Source organism: Salmo salar, chromosome 19 (assembly GCF_965601325.2).
Source record: "Salmo salar chromosome 19, fSalSal1, whole genome shotgun sequence".
Lineage (NCBI taxonomy): Eukaryota > Metazoa > Chordata > Actinopteri > Salmoniformes > Salmonidae > Salmo > Salmo salar.
The window spans coordinates 20556394-20581423 of record NC_138309.1 but is presented as its reverse complement, the minus strand read 5'-3'; the positions used below and the strand labels follow the sequence as shown (position 1 = coordinate 20581423).

Here is a 25030-nt window from a genome sequence, read left to right as displayed (position 1 = left end):
AGCACCCCCCACAACATGATGCTGCCACCCCCGTGCTTCACGGTTGGGATGGTGTTCTTTGGCTTGCAAGCATAACCCTTTTTCCTCCAAGCATAATGATGTTCATTATGGCCAAACAGTTCTATTTTTGTTTCATCAGACCAGAGGACATTTCTCCAAAAAGTACGATCTTTGTCCGCATGTGCAGTTGCAAACCGTAGTCTGGCTTTTTGATGGTGGTTTTGGAGCAGTGGCTTCTTCCTTGCTGAGCGGCCTTTCAGGTTATGTCGATATAGGACTCGTTTTACTCTGGATATAGATACTTTTGTACCTGTTTCCTCCATGTCCATTTCATGCATTTATGTAACCTGTCTTCAGGACAAATATAAGCACCGAACACACACACATCCCATTAGTTACTTCAAATGTTTAATGGGCTACACATTCCCCATTTTGTGTGCGCTCTTGCTCGCACACCCACACAGGTCCCATCCATAAGTTACTAGCTACATACCTAGCTAGGTTGCTTGCGCTACATATCCGTGACTTCGCTCTCTAACTCTCACACACACTTGGATTTAATACGCTAGCTAGCTAGTCAGTCTTCTTGTGCCTCATCACACATACTAACAGACACAAACACGCAAACTTTACACATTACTCACCGCCCACTAAACTTGACTAATGGTTGAATGCCAAGCACTTATTATTGGCGAGTTAATTAAATCTTGTCACGTCGCCTGACCATCTCCTCTGGGGTTCTTTTGGACTTGCAACTGAACTTGCAGGCAAAAATAAGAAATTTGCCCAGCATCACTGACATATATTCCCCCTCGACCGAATGAAGCACAGTAATTGACAGATCCACCATTAACGGTTGGGCTTTTTTGGTTGCCTGCTCAAGGGGCTCTCCCTCTACTTCGGTGAGCTCGTCTGCGGAGTCGCTGATGAAGACCCTCTCCGGCTCCAGTGTCAAAGTAGTCGCCACTGATCGTCTGACCCAGTTCTCAGCATAACATGACAATTCAAAAATCAAGTGATTTTTCTCTCTAACGAGGAATCAATCGATAAGTAGAAAGCTTAGCTAGCTAAGGTGTAGTCACTGTCACTGCTGCCTATGAATGATGGGTCTGACATTTCTGAAGGGCGAGAGACAGTGTAGTGTGAGGTAAATGTTCTGTTTTCCTGCAGATGATACTCTACAGTAGTTTTGATTGGGCAAACAGGAAAATCATCCAATTGAATATCCTATTGCATCTAGATTAGAGGTTGACCGATTAATCGTAATGGCCGATTTTTAATTAGGGCCAATTTCAAGTTTTCATAACAATCGGTAATCGGTGTTTTTGGACACCGATTAGCCCAAAAACAATTTATTGTTATTTTTGATTATTTTTTACACCTTTTTATTTAACTAGGCAAGTCAGTTAACAACACATTCTTATTTTCAATGACGGCCTAGGAACGGTGGGTTGTTCAGTGGCAGAACGACAGATTTTTACTTTGTCAGCTCGGGGTTCAATCTTACAACCTTACGGTTAACTCGTCCAACGCTCTAACCACCTGCTTTACATTGCACTCCACGAGGAGCCTGCCTGTTACGCGAATGCAGTAAGAAGCCAAGCCAAGGTAAGTTGCTAGCATTAAACTTATCAATCAATCAATCATAATCACTAGTTAACTACACATAGTTGATGATATTACTAGTTTATCTAGCCTGTCCTGCGTTGCATATAATCGATGCGGTGCGCATTCGCGAAAAAGGACTGTCATTGCTCCAACGTGTACCTAACCATAAACATCAATACCTTTCTTAAAATCAATACAGAAGTATATATTTTTAAACCTGGATATTTAGTTAATATTGCCTGCTAACATGAATTTCTTTTAACTAGGGAAAATGTCTCTTGCAACAGAGTCAGGGTATATGCAGCAGTTTGGGCCGCCTGGCTTGTTGCGAACTGTGTGAAGACTATTTCTTCCTTAAAAAGACAGCTGACTTTGCCAAACGGGGGATGATTTAACAAAAGCTCATTTGCGAAAAATGCACAATCGTTGCACGACTGTATCTAACCATAAACATCAATACCTTTCTTAAAATCAATACACAGAAGTATATATTTTTAAACCTGCATATTTAGCTAAAATAAATCCAGGTTAGCAGGCAATATTAACCAGGTGAAATTGTGTCACTTCTCTTGCGCTCATTGCACGCAGAGTCAGGGTATATGCACGCAGAGTCAGGGTATATGCACGCAGAGTCAGGGTATATGCACGCAGAGTCAGGGTATATGCACGCAGAGTCAGGGTATATGCACGCAGAGTCAGGGTATATGCACGCAGAGTCAGGGTATATGCACGCAGAGTCAGGGTATATGCACGCAGAGTCAGGGTATATGCACGCAGAGTCAGGGTATATGCAACCGTTTGGGCCGCCTGGCTCGTTGCTAACTAATTTGCCAGAGTTTTACGTAATTATGACATAACATTGAAGGTTGTGCAATGTAACAGGAATATTTAGACTTGGGGATGCCACCCGTTAGATAAAATACGGAACGGTTCCGTATTTCACTGAAAGAAAAAAAACGTTTTGTTTTCGAGAGTTTCCGGATTCGACCATATTAATGACCTAACGCTCGTATTTCTGTGTGTTTATTATATTATAATTAAGTCTATGATTTGATTGAGCGGTGGTAGGCACCAACAGGCTCGTAAGCATTCATTCAAACAGCACTTTCGTGCGTTTTGCCAGCAGCTCTTCGCAATGCTTCAAGCATTGCGCGGTTTATGACTTCAAGCCTATCAACTCCCAAGATTAGGCTGGTGTAACCGATGTGAAATGGCTAGCTAGTTAGCGGGGTGCGCGCTAATAGCGTTTCAAACGTCACTCGCTCTGAGACTTGGAGTAGTTGTAACGCTGCTTCGAGGGTGGCTGTTGTCGATGTTTTCCTGGTTCGAGCCCAGGTAGGAGCGAGGAGAGGGACGGAAGCTATACTGTTACACTGGCAATACTAAAGTGCCTATAAGAACATCCAATAGTCAAAGGTGTATGAAATACAAATGGTATAGAGAGAAATAGTCCTATAATAACTACAACCTAAAACGTCTTACCTGGGAATATTGAAGACTCATGTTAAAAGGAACCACCAGCTTTCATATGTTCTCATGTTCTGAACAAGGAACTTAAACGTTAGCTTTTTTGCATGGCACATATTGCACTTTTACTTTCTTCTCCAACACTTTGTTTTTGCATTATTTAAACCAAATTGAACATGTTTCAATATTTATTTGAGGCTAAATTGATTTTATTGATGGATTATATTAAGTATAAATAAGTGTTCATTCAGTATTGCTGTAATTGTCATTATTATAAATAAAATAATCGGCCGATTAATCGGTAGCGGCTTTTTTTGGTCCTCCAATAATCGTCATCGGTGTTGAAAAATCAATCAGTCGACCTCTAATCTAGATTCAGTGTAGATGAAGGGGAGGAGACAGGTTAACCTCAAAGTCTAAGTGGGGTAGGGGGGCAGTGTACTAAGCTAACATATAGAATTGTTTTAAGATGGTCATACCATGCATCATTTAGCAATTTGATTTAGAATTTTAGGACTCGTTTAGGTATAAAAAAAAATTATAATTGAATTTGGCCTTTACTACTGTAGCCCATAGAAACGCATTGAATAACACATTCATAAATGACCCCAAAAACAGTAATTAAAAAAAATTATTTTCTGCCAAATGTTTTGAAGTGGCTGTCCTATATCTGGAAGCTGTAAGAAAGATCAGCAAATATTAATATTTTTCTGGACACACATTTAACCTCTTATTTTTGTTGGCACTAAACTACCTCCATTTGTTTGTATGGGTTACCTTCAGATGAGTCCTGTGACACGTGGGGGTCGTAGAGCGAAACGGAGAACACCATCGTGTTCGTTCCTGAGTCTCTCCATAGTGGTCATAATAGTTTTTAGGATAAATCATTCGGATGCTACGGATGTTTTCATGAGAAGGCCGAAAAAATAAATAAAATAAAAAACATAATTTTTTGGGGGGGGGGTGTATCATGGTCTGACAAACACCACTGTAGCTCGGCCCCCTCTGCAGATGCAGAAGGCCGACGTAGTTGGATGTGGTGGATTGAGATGCAGCCCATGCAAAACAAATATCTCTAGCTTAGTCACCTCCCTGACCAAGGTGCCCCCCTCCCCAGATTGCTCAGTTTGGCAGGCGGCCAGCTCTAGGAAGAGTCTTGGTGGTTCCAAACTAATTCTGTTTAAGAATAATGGAGTGCACTGTGTTCTTGGGGACCTCCATTGCTGCAAAAATGTTTTTGGTATCCTTCCCCAGATCTGTGCCTCAACACAATGCTGTCTCGGAGCTCTACGGACAGTTCCTTCGACCTCATGGCTTGGTTTTTGTTCTGACATGCACTGTCAACTGTGGGACCTTATGTAGACCGGTGTTGCCTTTCCAAATCAAGTTGTAGAAACATCTTAAGGATGATCAATGGAAACACGGGGTGCACTGGAGCTCAATTTCGAGTATCAAAGCAAAGGGTCTGAATTCTCATGTAAATAAGCTATTTGTGTTGTTTTTTTTTTTTATATATATATTTGCGAAAAATTTCTAAACCTGTTTTTTGCTTTGTCATTATGGGGGTATTTTGTGTAGATTGTTACATTTCAGCCTTATTCTAAAATGGCTCAATGTGGAAAAGGGGAAGGGTTCTGAATACTGTGTGTGTGTGTAGATATTTTATTGTCCTTTATTTTCCCCTAACCCTACCAACCCCTCCCCTAATTGGAGTAAACTAGTAGACACAACTTATGGTTCTACTGCCAGCTTATACATGCTATATACATTTCATGGACACAATAGTTAGCTTTTGTTTTTTTAATCCCATCCTTCAGCTACCCTCAACCCCGCCCATCTATCGCTCAAGACCATCCAGTTTTATTTGCCATATATTTTAACTGCTGTTTCACAAAAGTGCTGAACCTATATAGGGTTCCGGATGTTTTCAGAAGATGGGCAGGGACTCTGCAGTCCTAGTTTCAGGGGTAAACTGGTTCCACCATTGGCGTGCTGTTGCTTTTCTCAAAGCAGGCATAGAAGGCATTTAGCTCGTCTGGTAGGCTCTTGTCGCTGGGCAGCTCTCGGCTAGGTTTCCCTTTTGTAATCTGATAGTTTGCAAGCCTTGGCACATCCGTCGAGCGTCGGAGCCGGCATAGTAGGTTTCGATCTTAGTCTTATCTTGATGCTTTCCCTGTGGTTCAGGCTAGAGTCGGTCGCAGCCTGACGTTCTCCAGAGAAGGGAAGTCTGGCTCTGGCCTGTTTCTAATTGGTTCCTTATGCAAGATCTCACCCTGCCCAATGTGTTCATTAGTGCATATTGTTTCTTGTAGGACAAATTCAGGAAGGTCCCTCCCTGTTTCTGGCCCGTTTGCTTCCTAGTTAATACACCTCAAAGTATTTCTTGGGTTGGCCATTATCATCATAGAACATGATGTAAATTGTGTTTCCTCGCATTGAAGAAAATGTGAGCTGGGTGTTGCGTCAAGATTTGCTTCAACTGAGAGAAGGAAGGCCCAAGACCGGTCTGTTTGTAGACTTACTTCAGATACTAGCTTCTCGTCTTGCGCCGATGTACATCATTTGTTCTAAGATATTAACAACATTAACTGGTTTTGGCAGAAGGCTGTTTGTTGCTGAATCATTGGTATGTCACTTGGCTAGCCTAAATTATGTGCATTGATGGTGGTGCTACGTTACCTCTTGAAGTTAATGTTTCTCTGTCCTGTTGGATGGAACCTTGCCAATTCATGTATTGAAGAGATTTGTTTAGGCTAACTGTTAGACACGTATTGTTGATTCTGCTTCCTCTGTCTAAACCGTTAAGGTAATTGGCCACACCATGTGCTAAACCATATACACATTTGGTCTAGTGAGTGACATTAATCTCGCCTGGTTGCCAGATTATAATCTTTGGGCAAGTTAAAAACAATGGGCAAGTGCCCTTGAGCGCCTAATGTCAATCCCTATGGTCGTTATGTAAACTCTCAGTGATGGCTTTCCCCTGTGAATTGGACATGCCTACTCGGTGTGAAATGTTATCATAGTTAACCAGAGCACAGGCAGTCACAGTTTGCTTGTATAGCCCATCTGCTCTCTTCATCCCTTTTTGATTTGACCAGGTAAATTAACTGAGAATACATTGTCATTTACAGCAACGACATGGGGTATAGTTACAGGGGAGAGGGGGGATGAATCAGCCAATTGGAAGCTAGGGATTATTAGGTGGCCATGGTCAGATTTGGGAATTGAGCCAGGACACTCCTACTCTTACGATAAAGGATCTTTAGTGACCACAGAGAGTCAGGAAACCCATTTTACGTTCCATCCGAAAGACTGCTCCCTACACGGGGCAATGTCCCCAATCACTGCCCTGGGACATTTTCGATATTTGTTTTAGACCAGAGGAAAGAGTGCCTTCTACTGGCCCTCCAACACCACTTCCAACAGCATTTGGTCTCTCATCCATGGACCAACCAGGACCAACAATGCTTAGCTTCAGAGGCAAGCCAGCAGTGGGATGCAGGTTGGTATGTTGGCTCTCATGGAGCCAAAGGCTAGAGTCAGTCAATAGGACATATTGTCATGGTAGTTTATTTTTTATTGATATGATATGGTTTATTTGGATAATTGCTCGTGAATTCTAGGGATGGGCATAAAAATAGAGTACTTGAATGGAGAAAACAAATCTAGTTTTAGAGCACAAGGCCCCCACTGGAAAAATATGTACGCATTTATCTAAGTCTATGCCAACAGTGCGTAACAATGCCTAATCTATCATAACCATTACAGATAACAAATCCTAATTGCTAAATTGCCACACATAGTGAGCTTGTATTGGGACAGTGACGCATTTGTTGTTTTGGCTCTACCCCAGCACTTTGGATTTGAAATGATACCATGACTGAGGTGAAAGTGCAGATTCATCTTAAATTTGTGGGTAGTTTCCATATCGGGTGACCGTTTAGAAATTACAGCACTTTTGTACATAGGCCCCTCCATTTTAGGGAACCAAAAGTATTGGGACAAATTCACTTATGTGTATTAAAGTAGTCAAGTTTAGGGTTTGGTCCCATATTCCTAGTACGCAATGATTATATCAAGCTTGTGACTTTACAAACTTGTTGGATGCATTTTGCAGTTTGTTTTGGTGGTTTCAGATTATTTTGTGAACAATAGAAATTGTCATTTTGGAACCCCTTTTATTGTAGATAGAATATGTTTCGAAACACGTCTACATTAATGTGGATGCTACCATGATTATGGATAGTCCTGAATGAGTGAGAAAGTTAGATGCACAAATATCATACCCCCGAGACATGTTAACCTCTCACGATTACAATAACGGGAGCTTAGCCTTTCTGGGGGATATGATGTAAATGCCTCTAACTTTCTCACTCATCATTATTAATGATTCTTTCAGGATTATCTGTAATCATGGTAGCGTCCACATTAATGTAGAACTGTTTGAAGCATATTTTAGAAACCTGCAATGTGGATGTGACTTCAGATGGGGACACTGGACCTACTGCTAGATGGAGCCAGGGTTATAACATTGTTAGCCTATGTGGAATGGCCTAAGGATCGGATTGTGTAACACAGGGTTAGTTTACACTCCAGGCTCCAGACTAACTGTTTTCCCCTGCCTTTAACTTTTTCAATTGGCACTAGCCCATGATTTGGTGGCACCAAAATTGTCACGGCATACGCAATATAATAAATTAGTAGCCACTAGGGACCTGACTAATTGAAATTTTGCGTAACATTTAAACAGCCATTTTTTGGGGGGGGCGGGTTCCGTTAATTCACAATTAAAAAAAAAAAAAAAAAAAAACTTCCATGTCAATTCACAATGCAGAATAAGTGTCCTATTACATATGTGTAACCGCTAGGGCCTATGCAATGGAGTTGTATCTACCACAACCCTTTACAGAGACAACGCAGCTACAGTAATATGTCGATAGCGACAATTGCTAACATTTTTCAGATGTAGAAAAAAAGTGCCGTGTCAGAAGCATCCCTACCTTTTTCAGACAGTACAATTCTGCTCTGGCATAGAATGTTCGGTATTGTTTCCCTGACAGTAGTATACGTTGTTGGTTGATGTGCTGCTAATTTTTTATGCTGATTTATATGGTAGAGTAGCTAATGTTTTTCTATTAAATATCTTGGTAAGTCATGGTATTTAACAAACTTTAAATGACTTTTTTTTAGTAGAGAGTGGTCTGCGCGCAGGCAGGCTGCATGCAGCAGCTGAAGGTTATTTGATTGACAGTTTTGGTCACCTAGTGATGGATGTTAGTCTTGCTTCTGCTGCATTCCTTTACAGACAAGTAAAATGCCCGTAAAAATCCAGAGGGTTTCGTGTGAGCTTTTTTTTAAAGCCGTAGTGTAGCCTACCCTAACAGGCAAACATGCTGTAGCCGAAGCGCTTTCAAGGGGCCACATTCCATTTATGTCTGAAAAGGGTAATCAATTCAAGCAATACAGGCTTTTGTAATTGTGGGGGAAAATAACAAAACATTTTTATTAATGTTAATGATCCCGTTTAAACATTCACACCCCTAGTAGCCGCAGTGCTTAAAATAAAATAGACTACGGATATGGTATATTAAGTAAATAAAAAATTCATCAAAGCAGGAATGCATGAAGTAATTTTAATGTGCAACATAAATCAGTGATGGTCATGCATTCTGGGTTGACAATAAGGCTATTGTTGCTATAGTTTACTGTCAAAATAGGGCTCCAGAATTTGTAACTATTTTTTTTGCTGAATAGGTAACCTTTTGCCTACAAGTTTTTGTGCACAAGCTTATAGGCTAATTTGGGGGCTAATTCACCAATTTAGGGTGTAGAAACTGAAAACACAGAGATTGCTAACTGTAAATATTGCTGATAGGTAGCCCTGTAATAGATTAATCAATTAACAGCAAATTGAATGTCCTAACCCGTCCAGTCGTAGGCTAAGTAGAGGGCACAGGTGGAGGGAAAGAGTGTCAGCCACAGCAGCCGGCCTTGGTAAAATGGGCAAGTCAGGCACTTTCATAGCAGGAATCAATGCACTTTAATTAAGATGTACCGTTTAATCAAATCATGCTTTTAGCCTCCCAAAAACAGGACCATTTTTGGTGTGGTGACCAGCTAGAATTTGCAACTTGCAATGATGCGACCAATAAATGTTTTTACTCGCACAGCCAAGTCAAATGGTCGGAAAATGCAACTAAATGGTCAGTCTGGAGCCCTGCTACACAGTAAGACTGCTTCATGGTTGATACATTTCACATAAGAGCGCAAACTCCTGTTTTTAAAGGTGTCAGTCAGTGTGTTATGTGGTTTACATTTCACCGAAGCGATGTTGTTAATGTAGCTGGCCTCCAGACTAACCTCGTTTAATGTTTTCCTTGTGTATGTCATTGCACCTCACCAAAGCACTGTTGTTGATGTAGGCATAATGACTGAATCTATGACCTCTCCTTTGTTATATTCCTGCCCCACAGGAGCACCATCTCCAGCGGGCCATCTCTGCACAGCAGGTGTACGGGGAGAAACGGGACAACATGGTCATCCCCGTCCCCGAAGCAGGGAGCAACATCGCCTACTACGAGTCCCTCTACCCCGGGGACTTCAAGATGCCAAAGCAGCTCATTCACATACAGCGTGAGGACTATTACTATTCATGTAACCTGTCTGTGTCTGTTTTTCTCCTGTGTGTCTGTCTGCCTCTGTCTGCAGTTAGTCGGCAGATGTTTGTCTTGAGTGTGCCTGGTGTGCTGGTTTTCCTGTGTGTGTGTGTGTGTGTGTGTGTGTGTGTGCACATACTGCAGTTTGTTTGTGTGTTCATGCTGCTGCGTGTGTGTGCTCTGTCTGAGGTATGTTTAAGTGATTGTGTCAGCCCCTGGGGTGTCTCTAATAGCAGCAGTGTGATCTCAGACGTGTCCTGCTGTCTGAAAGCATTTGAGCACACTCACTCACTCACACACCACACACACACTCACGCAGGCTGCGGCGGGGGGAGAGTGGGGCACTCTGTCTGTCTGTCTGGATACTCAGTAAGCCCAGGGGACCCCCTCTCAGCCCCAGTTTACAAACACTCCTGTCTGCACCATTTTTTTTTAAAGGACTTTCATGTAGAACCAGATATGCAAAGGGAGGGCAGGTTTTTTGCAAGCTTAGCGTATTTCTGGAGTTGGCAGCATTACGCTGCTGATTGTGGGCAAAAAACAGACGTGTTTTTATCAGAATTCCCATTTATCATCTTTCTGTAACACCTATTCACTTTAAAGTACACTACTTTTGACCAGGGCCCTTAGCTCTCTGGTCAAAGGTAGTGCACTATATTGGGAATAGGGTGCCATTTGACAAGCACTTTAAAAGTACTGCGAAGTGTTGTTGGTGTTATTTCTTACTTCAACTTGTGTTCTTCATCACAGCTTTCAGTTTGGATACAGAGCAGCCGGACTACGACCTGGATTCAGAGGACGAGGCGTTTGTGAATAAGCTGAAGAAGAAGATGGAGATCACCTCTCTGCAATTTGAGGAGATGATTGACCGGCTGGAGAAAGGCAGTGGCACACAGGTACTTTAACCACACCACAATGCTCAAGGCATTTCTTAGGCCAGTGTTAGGACATAGGCCAGTGTTTCTCAAACCTCTTCTTGTGTACCCCAAGCCGTTCTGCCTATTTGGTTAAATAAGTGGAATGGCTAGGGGTACTTAAGGACAAGTTTGGGAAGCACTTTCGTTTGCTGTAGGTGTTCATGATTAGTCTAGGTGGTTTATTGAGTACTAGAAAGAACAGTTTGACTAAATGTGTGTTGCCGCCGCCTCAGCTGGTGAGCCTGCAGGAGGCCAAGCTGCTGCTGAAGGAGGATGACGAGTTGATCAAGGAGGTGTTTGACTACTGGACGAGGAAGCGAAAAAACTGTAAGAGTGGCTCGCTCATCCCTACTGTGAAGCAGGAGAAGAGAGACGGATCCAGCACCTCAGACCCCTACGTGGCCTTCCGCAGGAGGACCGAGAAGATGCAGACCAGAAAGGTGAGGCTGGAGGCCAGTTCCCACAACAGGGTCTTTAAAGACCCAGCTGTCACCCAGACACAATTCTGGATTTAGCTGTAACCTAGAGCTAGTTTCCTAGGGCCTGCATTGGGCATACATTTTAGTTCAAGAAATCTGGGTCCAGGAAACTGGCCTACGAAGTATAGTAAGGAGAGAATGTTGTTTACTTACATGCGCCTCCGTAAATCAATCTTTAGAACCGTAAGAACGACGAGGCTGGGTATGAGAAGATGCTGAAGCTGCGGAGGGACCTGAGCCGAGCCGTCACCATCCTGGAGATGATCAAGAGGAGGGAGAAGAGCAAGCGGGAGCTGCTACACCTCACCCTGGAGATCGTAGAGAAGAGGTGAGAAAGCCCTTCAAAGCTTGTTTTATCTCTGGTTTCTCGCTGGGTTTTGGACCTTGAACAACTTTATTGTCTCAGTTACTATCTAGGCTTTAGAATGCTATTTGCTGTGGGTATAAATTATTGGTCCCCCAAATCAAAGAAAACAGTTGCTTTCTCTGTGATTGCAGGTTAATGACTTTCTGCAGCTGTTAGTTTTCAGGCTGATTACACACCTGCCATTTTGGTTCTGTGACTTGGGTAGTAGCCTGTCTGGTTGATTTTTAAACCTGCTATTTGTTAACCCAAGGAGCCTCCTTTGGGAGTCAGGGCAGGCTGGGGATGCATCCCAAATTGCACCCTATTCCCTATATAGTACACTATGGGCCCTGGTCAAAAGTTGTACACTAAAATAGGGAAGTGATCATCAACTAAATTCAGCTGCGGGTCGATTTTCTTTTGTAAGCGGATGGTCAGGGGACAGGAACAAAATTACAAATAATTTGTGGACTGAAAATTGACCGCAAGAATCCCAAACGGATATAATATTTGACTAAAACTTAATCATTTCAAACCTTGCTTACATTTGTATACGATCACATATCTATTTTATGTGTGGGAATACTTGAGAACAAATTTCCAAAATTAAAATCACTTGGAGCTGATTTGCAGTTTTTTTTTGTCATGTCTTTTGCTCAGCAAACTTGGGGTGCCAAATAAAATCACCTGCGGGCTGCCAGTTGGGGAACCCTGATGTAGGGAGGAGTGCCATTTGGGACGAATCCTGTATGATGGGTATTAGCAGAGTAGACCAAGGCCATGCATTTGTTTTATGGAGTCAGGCTTTGCTGCTCATGTTAATTGGGGGCATCATTCAGTGCTCTTTTTTGCATGCATTATCAATTAGAATTCACCTTATTTGTGCAGTAAGGTCAAAGCAATGAGCTCATTCACTTTCACTCAATACACTGGCCATAAAAAAAAAAAAAAAGTTTTGTCAGAACAGAACAGAATAAGCTGGGCTTATTGTTGGTTAGTTGCATTTATATCTCTTAATTTATTTTTGGGGGGCTTGCTGTTCCCTTGTGGGGCACTTTCTGTCCCAAATAGCACCCTATTCCCTGCAAAGTGCACTACTTTTGACCAGGGCCCTATGGACCTGATCAAAAGTAGTGCGCAATGCAGGTTGCCATTTGGGAATCGCATTTCCAAACATGACATATCAGAATGGGATAGATTCCATCTGAAAGTAGATGTCACTGCGAGTTTAGATTTTCCTTCTTTCCTTGAGTGCTTTTGATTTGTAGTGACATTTCAATTTCCGCCTGTTATCAGCCTGCCCTGCGCTAGCGTCTGCATCCTGATGGTTTTATTTTTACTCACACAGTTGGATTGGCGTATTGTTCTATGATGGAAGATGTTTTGCCCTTGTATAGCAGAGACCCAGGTGGCCAACTTCCTTCACTACTTTTCGGAGTATTTTCTCTGATTTTAGAAATGGTGTAGCCTGCTCACATCCAGTAACTTGCCTGTGCAAAGTACAAAAAGTACTTATGAAAGACACATGGTTAGGCCTACTTGCACACTGCTGAATGCTCCTGCAGTTTAATTGTGCAACATTTTGACCTAAAAAGGTATTACTCCAATAACCCTCACCCCCTCTACCTCTGGTGTCCTCCCTAGAAATGGCATGCCTGACTACGGCAGTGAAGTTATGGCAGAGGCCCTGGCCCAGAGGGCTCTGGTAAAGCCCGTCTACACGATACCCATCATTCCCCTCTCCAACAGCAACCAGTACCGCCACCAAGACCACATGGACATGAAGGAGTACAAAACGAAAGTAAGAAACATATATCAAATCACATTTTATTTGTCACATACGCTGAATACAACAGTTGTAGACCTTACAGTGAAATGCTTACTTACAAGCCCTTAGCCAACAATGCAGCTCAAGAGTTAATAAAATATTTACTAAATAAACAAAAGTAAAATAAAAATCAAATCAATCTAAAAGTAACACAATACATTTGCATAACAATAACAAGGTTATATACAGGGGGTACCGGTACCGAGTCAATGTGCAGGGGTTAAGGTTAGTTGAGGTAATTAGCTGTTGTATTGATAAGGAGATGGGACACCATTATGGTAGCTTCAGGAAGGTCTTTACTAAGATAACACCGGATATGTTACACAGAGCATTATGGGTACTGTAGTAAATCATTGTACAGCTCTCGTGACTTATTTAGCTAGCACAACTAAGGGTGCCATTGGGGACACAGACCCTTCTCATTATGACTATTGAGCAGTCAATCAACCAGCTGGGCGATGAGTGACTCTCCTATTGTTTATCCCCACCCTCATCTATTGATGTAACTGTGTCCCTCCACACTCCTAGTCCACACCCACTTTGCTTTCATTCCTTCCATTGATTTAAATGATACCCCCCCCCCCCCACCTCTTCCCTCTGGGGCCTTGGGTTGAATGAGAGTTCAGTTCACTAACCTCTACTAGTGGTATGGAGGAGTGTGTTCATTCAGGGAGGGGTTGAGGGGTGGGGTCTGCTCTTTGGGAAGGCAGGGAGGAGTGGAGTGTGTTGTGGTCAGTGGGTTGGTGGGGGTCCTGTCTTCAGGGAGCGGCACAATCTGTCTGGGCAGAAGCATCTGGTGCGTGCCTCGCCTCATCTGCATACCAATGACTCACTGTTCTGTTTCTGAATGGCACCACCTCCATATGAAATGCGACAGGGCTCGGAATACCTTTTTGTAGCACCTCTCTATCCTCCATAGGACTTGCTATATATGTTTGTTCATTTATTGAATAGGACAGAGGTAGTGAGGAAATATGGAGGATGGAGTGTGTTGAAATAGTGGGACGGATTCAAACCCATGCTGCAGCGGTATATGTGATCTGGAGGCAGCGGCTTCGACCGCTAGACCAACCTAGGCCATGCTCTGAATCCCTTTTAATAATATACACCGCTGTGTAACAGTTTCTTTTATGGTTCTCCTTCCAGCCGGAGAAGACAGATGTGGTCAGAACAAAGAGGAAGTACGAGAAGAAGCCTAAGATCCCTCCTCTCTCTGCACCCCAACACTCTGGCCCCTCTGTGTTCAACCCCAAGGACCTCAACCAGTATGACTTCCCCAGCTCTGACGACGAACCCTTCTCACAGGTAAACTTATGAATAACGCCGGTGGTGGTGGTGTTTGCGTCCTAAATGGAACCCTATTTCCTATTTACTGCACCGCTTCATGGGCCCTGGTCAGAAGTAGTGCAACTGTATAGGAAACAGGTTGCCATTTGGGGTGCAGATAATGATGGTGATAATGTTTAGTATCTGTCTATTTGTTGTGGTTGTAGCAGCGGTAGTAGCAGTTGGATATGTGATTACAATCATGGCTGTTGTCTAAGTAGCCAGCCCCATTGTTATTGTCTCTGGCTCTTATCGTAACTCATCCCCCCCCCGTGTTTGTTTAGATCTATTCAGGTTCCTCGGAGGCAGAGGAGGAGAATGACCCAGATGGCTGCTTTGCGTTCCGGAGGAAGGCCGGCTGTCAGTACTACGCTGTGAGTAGAGTAGCTGCCTGCGCTCTTGTGACTCCGCTGCTCTATTTATAGCCCATACGCTGCTCTTTCGGCCAGCCACACGCACCCAGCCAGGGCTACCGCTTTTTTCTCTTCCACGCTCTGCTGACCACATCAACGCCTTACTGACGGACCCTTCCCGCTTTTGTCTCTCTTCTCTCTCTCCTCCCTCCCCTCTCTCTTCACCCTTTTCTATTTTCTTCTCTCTATTGCTCTCTCTCCCCCATTCCATCTCGCCATCTCCCTCGCGCTCTCTCTCTCTCTGTCCCTCTCTCCCTCCCTCAGTCTCGTCTGGACCAGAGTGGTAACTGGCCGTGGGTCAGCCCTTCTGGGGGCGGTTTGGGCGACCCTCGCTTCCGCTACTGCCTCACGTCCCTGACGGTGCCCAGGCGCTGCGTAGGGTTGGCAAGGCGACGCACGGGCAGAGGGGGCAGGTGAGTTCAGACGCCCTTACTGCTGCCTAGGGCTGTGTCCCAAATGGCACCCTATTCCCTATGTAGCTCACTACTTTTGGGCTCTGGTCAATAGGAAATAGGTTGCCATTTGGGACACATCCCAAATCTCGCCTTGAGGCTCTACTAGCCTGTTGTAGTAGCTGTTCATTTGACAGGGGATCCTATTTCTGTGCTGGATGTCATTGAGGAGATTAAGTTGGCATGTGGTGACAGTTTCTGACACACACTCACTGCAACACGCGCACACAGATTGGAAACAACTATCAGGTCTTTGAGGAAGGCTAGAACTATAATACTCTCATAGTGTGACATGCAATTACAGCTGCAACATTTTATCATGCTTATACCACCTGCCCGGGGCTCTGAATTTGAGGTCTTCATGGGTCTAAAAAGTTGGGCTGTTCCGAAATGGACCTGGGGCTTTCCCATCCGGACCCAATATGCGTAAAAAATGTTTTATTAATTCCGAACAGACCCGAGAATAACTAGACCCGGTACGTAGAGACCTGGATGGATCCTGACCCGGTCCGATCTGAGGGAAACAGCAGAAAATGATATATTTTTTTTACGCTGCTTTATTAAACAGAGCTGATAAAGCGCGAGGTAGAGAGAGGTACCGCTCTAGCAGGGACAGTGCTGTGTGTTTACTCAGTGTGTGAGCGAGCCGACTCGCGCTACAGTAGATAGTTCATTGAAAACGTAGATACATTTGCACAATTAGCACTTCTTGTCTCTCAAAAACATTGGTACAGTTGTTAGTTAGCTAGCTAGTAAATTTGAGCCATATTAGCATAGATGTGGCATCAGTCAAAACAAGGTATCATTAACAAAATACAACAAGCTGAAATGATTCCCTCATGCCAGCTTCTTGTAATTGTTGCTCGCTATTTGACCATTACGAATAATAATGCACACCGTCCGGCCACACAGATGCGTGCGCATGCTTTTTGTAACAATGTCAGTCAACCTGTATTGCCGCTTTGATGACTTATGATTGGCCAACAAGCTACACGTGCCACTCGTGAAAAGCAAGATCAGGAGCATAAATTATACAATTTATAACTCTCTCTACTGCAGCAGTCGCGTTCGGATCTGTACAGGCCTTTCCGGACAAGTCAGTTAAAATTACACATACCCGTGACAATCATATCAGATCTGACCAAGAGCTGTTACTAGGGCTGTTGCGGTGACCGTATTACCGCCACACCGGCGGTTACGAGTCATGAAGGCAGTCAAATTCCACGTGACCGTTTAGTCACGGTAATTAGGCTTCTCCAAGCTCTGATGCTGCTGATGGTCATTAGTAGACTACCAAACTTGCTAACTGCCTGCTCAGCACTCTGTCCCTCTAATCACTCTGCCATAAATGCAAATGTCAATGACAATGGAATCAAACACTTCATGAGAGCTCATGCTGTTCAACATCTCTATAGGCTATGCAATTGCCTGCGAAAACAGTGATGGCCACTACTAAAAAGAGGATCCCATCAGCTTTCTATAGGCTAGGCCTACTTCTACTATATTTATTTCTCAATTTTCCTAATAGTAAGCACATTGTTTATCTTTACAACAGGAGTATAGCCTACCTGGCTGGCATGAAAGCGTTCTCCATTCGTTTTTTAGGTGCATAGATGACATGTATTTTTTTCCCACTGCCCCCGTTTCGAGACAGGTGCATGATAATGGTCCATTCTAAATAAAATTCACACATATATTATTTAGTATATGTAAAGACAAGATTAAATCAAGAATAGTCTGATGGGTGACAATATTAGCCTATCACTTGTGAATTATATATTATCACTTGTGAATGATACCCAGAAACTGCCTTTTCCCGCGACTTTTTGAATTCAGTCGCACACCGCATGTAGCCTAGGCCTATGTGTTTTAATAAGGTTTGTATCACAACTAAAATGATCGAATAACTTCTTATCATTAAGCACATTTAATTTGCTTTACAAGGGGATTAGAGCCTAACTGGCTTGCGAAAGTATTCACCCCCTTGGCATTTTTCCTATTTGCCAGGTTGCCTTACAACCTGGAATTAAAATGGATTTTTGGGGGGTTTGTATCATTTGATTTACACAACATGCCTACCACTTTGAAGATGCAAAATATTTTTTATTGTGAAACAAGCAAGAAATAAGAGTCATAACTAACTATTCACTCCCTCAACGTCAATACTTTGTAGAGTCACCTTTTGCAGCAATTACAGCTGCAAGTCTCTTGGGGTATGTCTCTATAAGCTTGGCACATCTAGCCACTGGGATTGTTGCCCATTCTTCAAGCCAAAACTGCTCTAGCTCCTTGAAGTTCGATGGGTTCTGCTGATGTTCAGCAATCTTTAAGTCATACCACAGATTCTCAATTGGATTGGGTCTGGGCTTTGACTAGGCCATTCCAATACATTTAAATGTTTCCCTCTTAAACCACTCGAGTGTTGCTTTAGCAGTATGCTTAGGATCATTGTCCTGCTGGAAGGTAACCTCCGTCCCGGTCTCAAATCTCTGAAAGACTGAAGCAGGTTTCCCTCAAGAATTTCCCTGTATTTAGCGCCATCCATCATTCCTTCAATTCTGACCAGTTTCCCAGTCCCTGCCAATGAAAAACATCCCCACAGCATGATGCTGCCACCACCATGCTTCACTGTGGGGATGGTGTTCTCGGGGTGATGAGAGGTGTTGGGTGTGCGCCAGACATAGCGTTTATCTTGATAGCCAAAAAGGTCCATTTTAGTCCCATCTGACCAGAGTGCCTTCTTCCATATGTTTGGGGAGTCCCATCTGCATTTTGGCGAACACTTTAAGCAATGGCTTTTTTCTGGCCACTCTTCTGTAAAGCCCAGCTCTGTGGAGTGTACAGCTTAAAGTGGTCCTATGGACAGATTCTCCACTGCGGAGCTTCGCAGCTCCTTCAGGGTTATCTTTGGTCTCTTAGTTGCCTATCTGATTAATGCCCTCCTTGCCTTGTCCGTGAGTTTTGGTGGGCCGCCCTCTCTTGGCAGGTTTTTTGTGGTGCCATATTCTTTCCATTTTTTAAATAATAGATTTAATGGTGCTCTGTGGAATGTTCAAAGTTTCGGATATTTTTTTTTATAACCAAACCCTGATCGGTACTTCTCCACAACTTTGTCCCTAACCTGTTTGGAGAGCTCCTTGGTCTTCATGGTGCAGCTTGCTTGGTGGTGCCCCTTGCTTAGTGATGTTGCAGGCTCTGGGGCCCTTCAGAACAGGTGTAAATACACTGAGGTCATGTGACACTTAGATTGCACACAGGTGGACTTCATTTAACAAATTATGTGACTTCTGAAGGTAATTGGTTGCACCAAATCTTATTTAGGGGCTTCATAGCAAAGAGCACGCACTGTTTTTCATTTTTTATAATTTTTTTAAAGAAGTAATTTGTTTCTCTTCACCAATCTGGACTATTTTGTGTATGTCTATGACATGAAATACAAATAAAAATCCATTTCAATTACAGGTTGTAATGCAACAAAATAGGAAAAAGGCCAAGGGGATGAATACTTTTGCAAGGCACTGTACGTAAGCAGCGTTTGAGTTTAAAGTTTGGGGAAGGTCATTTTCACCATAAATGCACCTTTTATAATAAAAGCATTACATGCATAATTGCATTTGCGGTCACATTTGATAATGGTATTTTCCCGCTAATGGAATATTCGCGCTTATAGCCTACTGCCATGTGCGCATTGCTGCGCTTACATTGTGAAGAAATAGCCTAATGATTTTAACATTCTACATTTTAAGCTAAACGTTCTGATCTGTTGCGTCAGCCACATTGCGTAAGAACGTTTTTGGGGATGCTAGCGGTTGTATTAATTTGGGATCTATTGCACCCCACAACTGTCGCAGACTATGTTTGGAATATTTATTTATTGCACAGAATAGAGTAGGTCAACTTTTGTACTATGGGGGATAGTAGATTGACAAAGGCTAGTGCTTTTGCTGTTGGTTAGGCCTACTCATTTTGTTTGCTGACCAAAAAGTAAATGTGGACAGTTCTTCAATATCTTCAATATTCACCTCAGAATTGGATAAGGACGAGCGCAGTTGCGTCCCCGACGTGTCTGTCTTCTCTTGTAGCCTGTGAGAAAGACACGATCATGTGATGGAGAGCCATGTGAGTGAGAGGCGCTTCGGATTGCGCAGCACTCTGGGCCGCAAAAGGCATAGATTATTATTTTTTTGGGTGCATTGCTGCCACACGGGATGCGACCTTAAAATTCAAGGCATTATCAAGTGCTTGTCAAATTGTGAATGAGAGACTACTGAAATGTGTACAGCCTGCGCAAAAACCTAAGTAAAGCTCATGCCTTTCAAGTGACTTTTTCAAAAGCATCATGTAGCCTTACAATGTATAAAAAATCCAAACTTATGGCCCAACGTTTGTAGAATAACTACAGTTACATTAATAACTAAATTAAGCATATACGAGTACCTATTTCTTTGTTAACCGCTCAACACGGAATAGTCGCTCAAATCGTTTGGATATATTTATATTTTATTAAGCTTTGTTCAATTGTTTCCTTCATACTATAAAATAATATTAAATATTGCCACAGAATTCTAAGCAAATCTTGTTTGCTAAATGAACTAGTCTAGCCCACAGCCATTTGGCGTATCCACATTAGGACTTAACTGAAGGACTGAGTTTTCTATGTTCTTCTGAAATAGACCACATTTTCTTCATATCATGCTTCTTTAGACTTGTCTAAAATAAATCATGGATTTATTGTGAAGGTGTAGGTTATATTAATGTATTTATTATACTTTTTTTATGTAGATGTTCCAAAAGCCTACAAACCACTGATGCAGACCATGTGTGGAAACCAGGAGATGCTAAATGTGTTTGTTAATTACTGGTCAATTACCGTGGGACCGACAGTTATTTGCTTGTCAAATCACCCTCTGACTAAATTTCGTGACCGACACAGCCCTACCTGTGACATCATTTAGAATTCTGGGTCCCGGATCTGGTCTCGGGTATTTGGGTACAGGTGGATCTGTGAAGACCTCTGCTCTAAATATATCCACGACTTACTATCTCATGTTGTGTAAACAGGAGTCTGTGGATGCATCACAAATGGAACCCTGTTCTCTTTATATACTTTTGACCACGGCATGCGTTCCCTATATAATGTACTACTTTTGACCAGGGTTGCTCTATTTTTGACCAGAGCCTTATGGGTCCTGGTCAAAAGCAGTGCACTATATAGGGAATAGGGTGCCATATGGGACTCAGTCTGGGTGTTATCGTTGCTGTGATGGTAACGAGTCTCTCTGGTTCTGTTTCAGGGTTTTGCTGGACAGAGCGCACACAGATCTGGACAATGTTTTCCACAGCCTGGACTCGGACCCCGAGACCGAACCACTTCAAGCCTCATCTCCTCCCACAAGCTCTCCTCTCCGCAGCGCAGCGCCTGCCAGTACCTCAGACACCAATACCTCGGACCGAACCAATGCTCCCAACAACCACCACCCCTCTTCTTCCTCCTCTTCGTCACAATCTGTGGACCTCAGTGAGATTCTGTTGAACATTAAGTCGGGCCGCTGGAGGCACTTTAGGCCGCGGACGCTATCCCATCACCCCCTGGGTGGAGGTGACATTTCACGCTACAGAGGATTTAGAGGATTTACCCGGAGTACGTCCTCGGGACAGAGTAGGCTCTTGGGGAGTGGAGCTAACGCCCTACCCCGCACTGGCCCAGGAGCTACACCCGTCACCGGTGAGTTGTGCTCCTCCTGCTTTGTGCTTATCGCTAGAATTCAGGTATTGGGTAACCTGCCAAGTCCTGCTTGAGAGTACTGAAGGGTGTTTGTTTCTGTCACCACTTTGCTTTACGGGCACTATACAATGCAGATATAGGCATAGTATGTGCTGTTTCTGAGTACTGGTTTAAGAGTTTGCTGTGCCTCAGAGTCCTGAATGTGAATGTAATGTACCCCAGCCCTGTGGCGGAGGAATATCTGCTATTCTGTGTTCCACATAGCACCTTATTCCCTTTGTAATGCACTGTTTAAGTTTTGACCTAGCCCATGTCCACAAAGCGTCTACAAGTAGAAGTGCTGTCCCTAGGATAAGTTTTGACTTTTAAATAATAGTTAAAAGGGGCGATCTGAGCCTAGATCAGCAATCCTACTCTGAGATGCTTTGTGGATATGGACCCATGGCCCATAGGGCCCTGGTTAAAAAAAAAAAGTTGTGCACTAAAGGGAATAGGGTGCCATTTGGGATGCAGTATTCCACCCCCTTGCTTTAGGGCACTATGTTGATGCTCTTGAGGACAGGTATTCTCTTTAGAAAGCGGATAAATAGATAAGTGTTTGGCAGGGAGAGGAGAGGAGGTGTTTGTTTTGACCTAGTCACAGGAGCATTATTTCTTGAAAATACAGTTTTTCTGTTCTGGCAGAGCTATAAAGGTTTAGTGTGAATCAGAATGAGAGAATTGAGCAGGCTTTGAGTGTGTGTGGTGTGTGGTATGTGGGGAGGGGTGTAATTGGAAAATGTCTCCATGCATGAAATTGTGAGCTACCATTGTTTAGTGTATGTGCCTGCGTGTGCCTGCGAGAGGGAGGGTGCGAAGGAGAGATAAATGTGCATTTTTAAAGGCTCACTGTTTAGCTATTCTGTATCTGATCCTGATTAGGTATTTAATGGTGTATTTTTCTCCTCCAAAAAGCGACGCCTTTTCTGGCTGTAAAGCAAATGAACATTCTGCATTCATACGCTGCTTCCTTATAAGAGTACATTAATTCCTGTTCTCCCGGCTCGGGGAGTCAATTAGAAATGGTGTCGTATAATTAGATTCAGAAGAGGGCCAATGGCTGTAGAGATGAGTCTGCTGCATGCTAAACACTGTCAGGCTTACCTATATGATGAGCAGTATCTCAAGCTAGAGTCTTGGCTTGTTCGAGTTCAGCCTTGAAAGTCCTATCCTTCATGCTGTGGTGTTTGAAGACTGGAATATGGAGAGCAATATTAATGGTGTCTTTTTGTAAGCAATAGTGGAGGCTAACTCCGCCATGGCATCGTTGGCCAAAGCCTATGGGGAAAGTACTGCGGTTTTTAGATAAACGCTGAAAGTAAGGTCTGTGTTAAACACAGGCTTCGGAGATCTTACATGCTGACTACGTCGGCTCATGTTGATTTTGTCTATCCCTCCAGACGCGATCATGACACACAGGTTAAAATGCCAAACTGAACTGTGAATAAATTATATAGATTTTGTGGCAGGTCAAAACACAGGACACATTCATGGACATTTAGCTAGCTAGCTGTTGATATCTAGTTTGTCCTGGGAGATGAACCTTGGTTATTTTACCTGATATGCATATTGTCGTTTTAGATGGATCTTTGTAGAATTTTGACCCAGAGTCATACAAAACGTGTTTCTCTTCTCTGACAATTAATCCCCAGATAAAAAGGTTAACCTTAGTTTGTTTTTAGTTCTTTTATTATTCTCTCGTTTGTCTTTCAAGCATCCTGATATCCAATAAGGAAGGGACTTGTGGAGCGTTTCAAATAGTTCAAAGTTCTATTTTAGCGCATGTTCACATGCGTGAGTGGTGTGGGTGAAATGATTGAATAACATGTATGTGTGAATCTATTTTGCAACGCTCGCGCACGCCACATCCGATGACGTTTGCATGTTATACGTTTTGTTCTATGAAATCAACAGAACATCACTTTTTGTGCATTTATAAGCGTTTATTTAGTCAGAACAATCATTTAAAGGCTTCATGAAGGTCTTGTTAACTGACTGATATTAGCAACTACACTGATCGAAAATATAAACGCAACATAAAATGTTGGTACCATGTTCTCATGAGCTGAAATAAAATAATCCATCTACCTGAGGTGTGGCATATCAAGAAGCTGATTAAACATCATCATCTTACAGGTTCACTTTGTGCTGTTGACAATAAAAGGCCACTCTAAAATGTGCAGTTTTCTGATACAACACAATGCCACATGTGTTGTTAGCACATGATCTAAGCCCGCCGGACTTCACTTCATGAACGAGGGGGGAAAATATATTTACGTTCGTTCAAACATGTCAAACGTTGTATAGCATAAATCATTAGTGCCTTTTTTAACCAGAACATGAATAATATTCAAGGTGGACGAATGCATTCTCTTTTAAAACGTATTGGAACGAGGGTACCCAACATGACCTCGCGCTCCAGAGTCTAATCGGCCATCACCGTTCCAAGGCTCTTGTTCGGTCAGATCTCACAGTAGAAGACTCAAAACACTTTGTAAAGGCTGGTGACATCTAGTGGAAGCAATAGGAAGTGCCAAAACATTAATAAGCCCCTGTGTGTTTCAATGGCATAGGCTTAAAGGTAATTCAACACATCAGGTATCCACTTCCTGTCAGAATCTGTCTCAGGGTTTTGCCTGCCAAATGAGTTCTGTTATACTCACAGACACCATTCAAACAGTTTTAGAAACTTTAGGGTGTTTTCTATCCATATATAATAAGTATATGCATATTCTAGTTACTGGGTAGGATTAGTAACCAGATTAAATCGGGTACGTTTTTTTATCCAGCCGTGAAAATACTGCCCCCTTGCCCCAACAGGTTAAGGATCTGTACACAATTCCTGTAAGCTGAATATGTCCCAGATCTTCCATGGCCTTGCATACTCACCAGACAGATCACCTATTAAGCATGTTTGGGATGCTCTGGATTGCCGTGTACGACGGCATGTTCCAGCCAGTGGGACAACGTTCCACGGGCCACAATCAACAGCCTGATCAACTCTATACGAAGGAGTTATGTCGTGCTGCTTGAGGCAAATAAATGGTGGTCACACCAGATACTGACTGGTTTTCTGATTCAAGCCCCTATCTCTGTTGGTCACAGGTATCTGTGACCAGCAGATGCATATCTCTATTCCCAGTCATGTGAAGTCCATAGATTAGGGCGTAATTTAATTGATGAAGTGGGCGGTCAGGGACCGGAGCATAATTATAATAATTTGTAAACTGCAAATTTACCACAACTAAGGCCAAAAATAGATTTTATTTGAAAATAATTTTCATACATTGACAGGATCAGGTCTTTTTTTGTGTGTGTGGGAAAAGAACAGATTTCCTAAATGATTTGCAGCGTTGATCCCAAAACCCCCATACATTTTCCCATAGCTATGGCCAACAAACCAGAAGCAGAAAATGCTAACTCATTTACGATTTTAGGACTACAAGCTGGTGAGCTCTGTACTTCATAGGAATATTTACGTTTTAGAATTATGTTTGTCAGAAAGCTAGCCGTGGTGTGTAGGGCTGACCCCATTTAGTCGACTGGACGATTGTTTGGTTGTTGGTCGGCAGATTTTTTATTTTTTTTTGGCGAACGATGGCAAATATAAATAAATAAAAATGCATGGCACACGAGACGCCTGTCTCAGTGGACTAATCCATTGCAGAGGCTGCGGGGATGGCACACCCTAATCACCAGTAGTACATTTACCATAATTACTCATCTACTATGCTTGGTTGGTTATGAACATTTCTGTTAATGCATTCAATT

At 42.9% G+C, this 25030-nt stretch overlaps 1 protein-coding gene across 3 annotated transcripts in view; it reads left to right on the top strand.

Moving 5' to 3' along the window:
• The window catches only part of LOC106578561 (enhancer of polycomb homolog 1), a 65977-nt gene that overhangs the window by 21521 nt on the left and 19426 nt on the right, over nt 1-25030 (top strand). For 2 of the 3 annotated variants that reach the window (XM_014157547.3, XM_014157545.3), the window contains 9 exons: nt 9552-9711; nt 10485-10630; nt 10885-11091; nt 11310-11458; nt 13121-13277; nt 14451-14609; nt 14915-15004; nt 15308-15456; nt 20790-21220. In XM_014157547.3, the coding sequence (XP_014013022.2) occupies nt 9612-9711; nt 10485-10630; nt 10885-11091; nt 11310-11458; nt 13121-13277; nt 14451-14609; nt 14915-15004; nt 15308-15456; nt 20790-21220 (1588 nt within the window). In that variant the 5' untranslated portion in view covers nt 9552-9611. Of the gene's footprint in view, nt 1-4713; nt 6581-9551; nt 9712-10484; nt 10631-10884; nt 11092-11309; nt 11459-13120; nt 13278-14450; nt 14610-14914; nt 15005-15307; nt 15457-20789; nt 21221-25030 lie in introns of those variants that run through there. The other variant, XM_014157546.3, reaches the window with a different exon arrangement.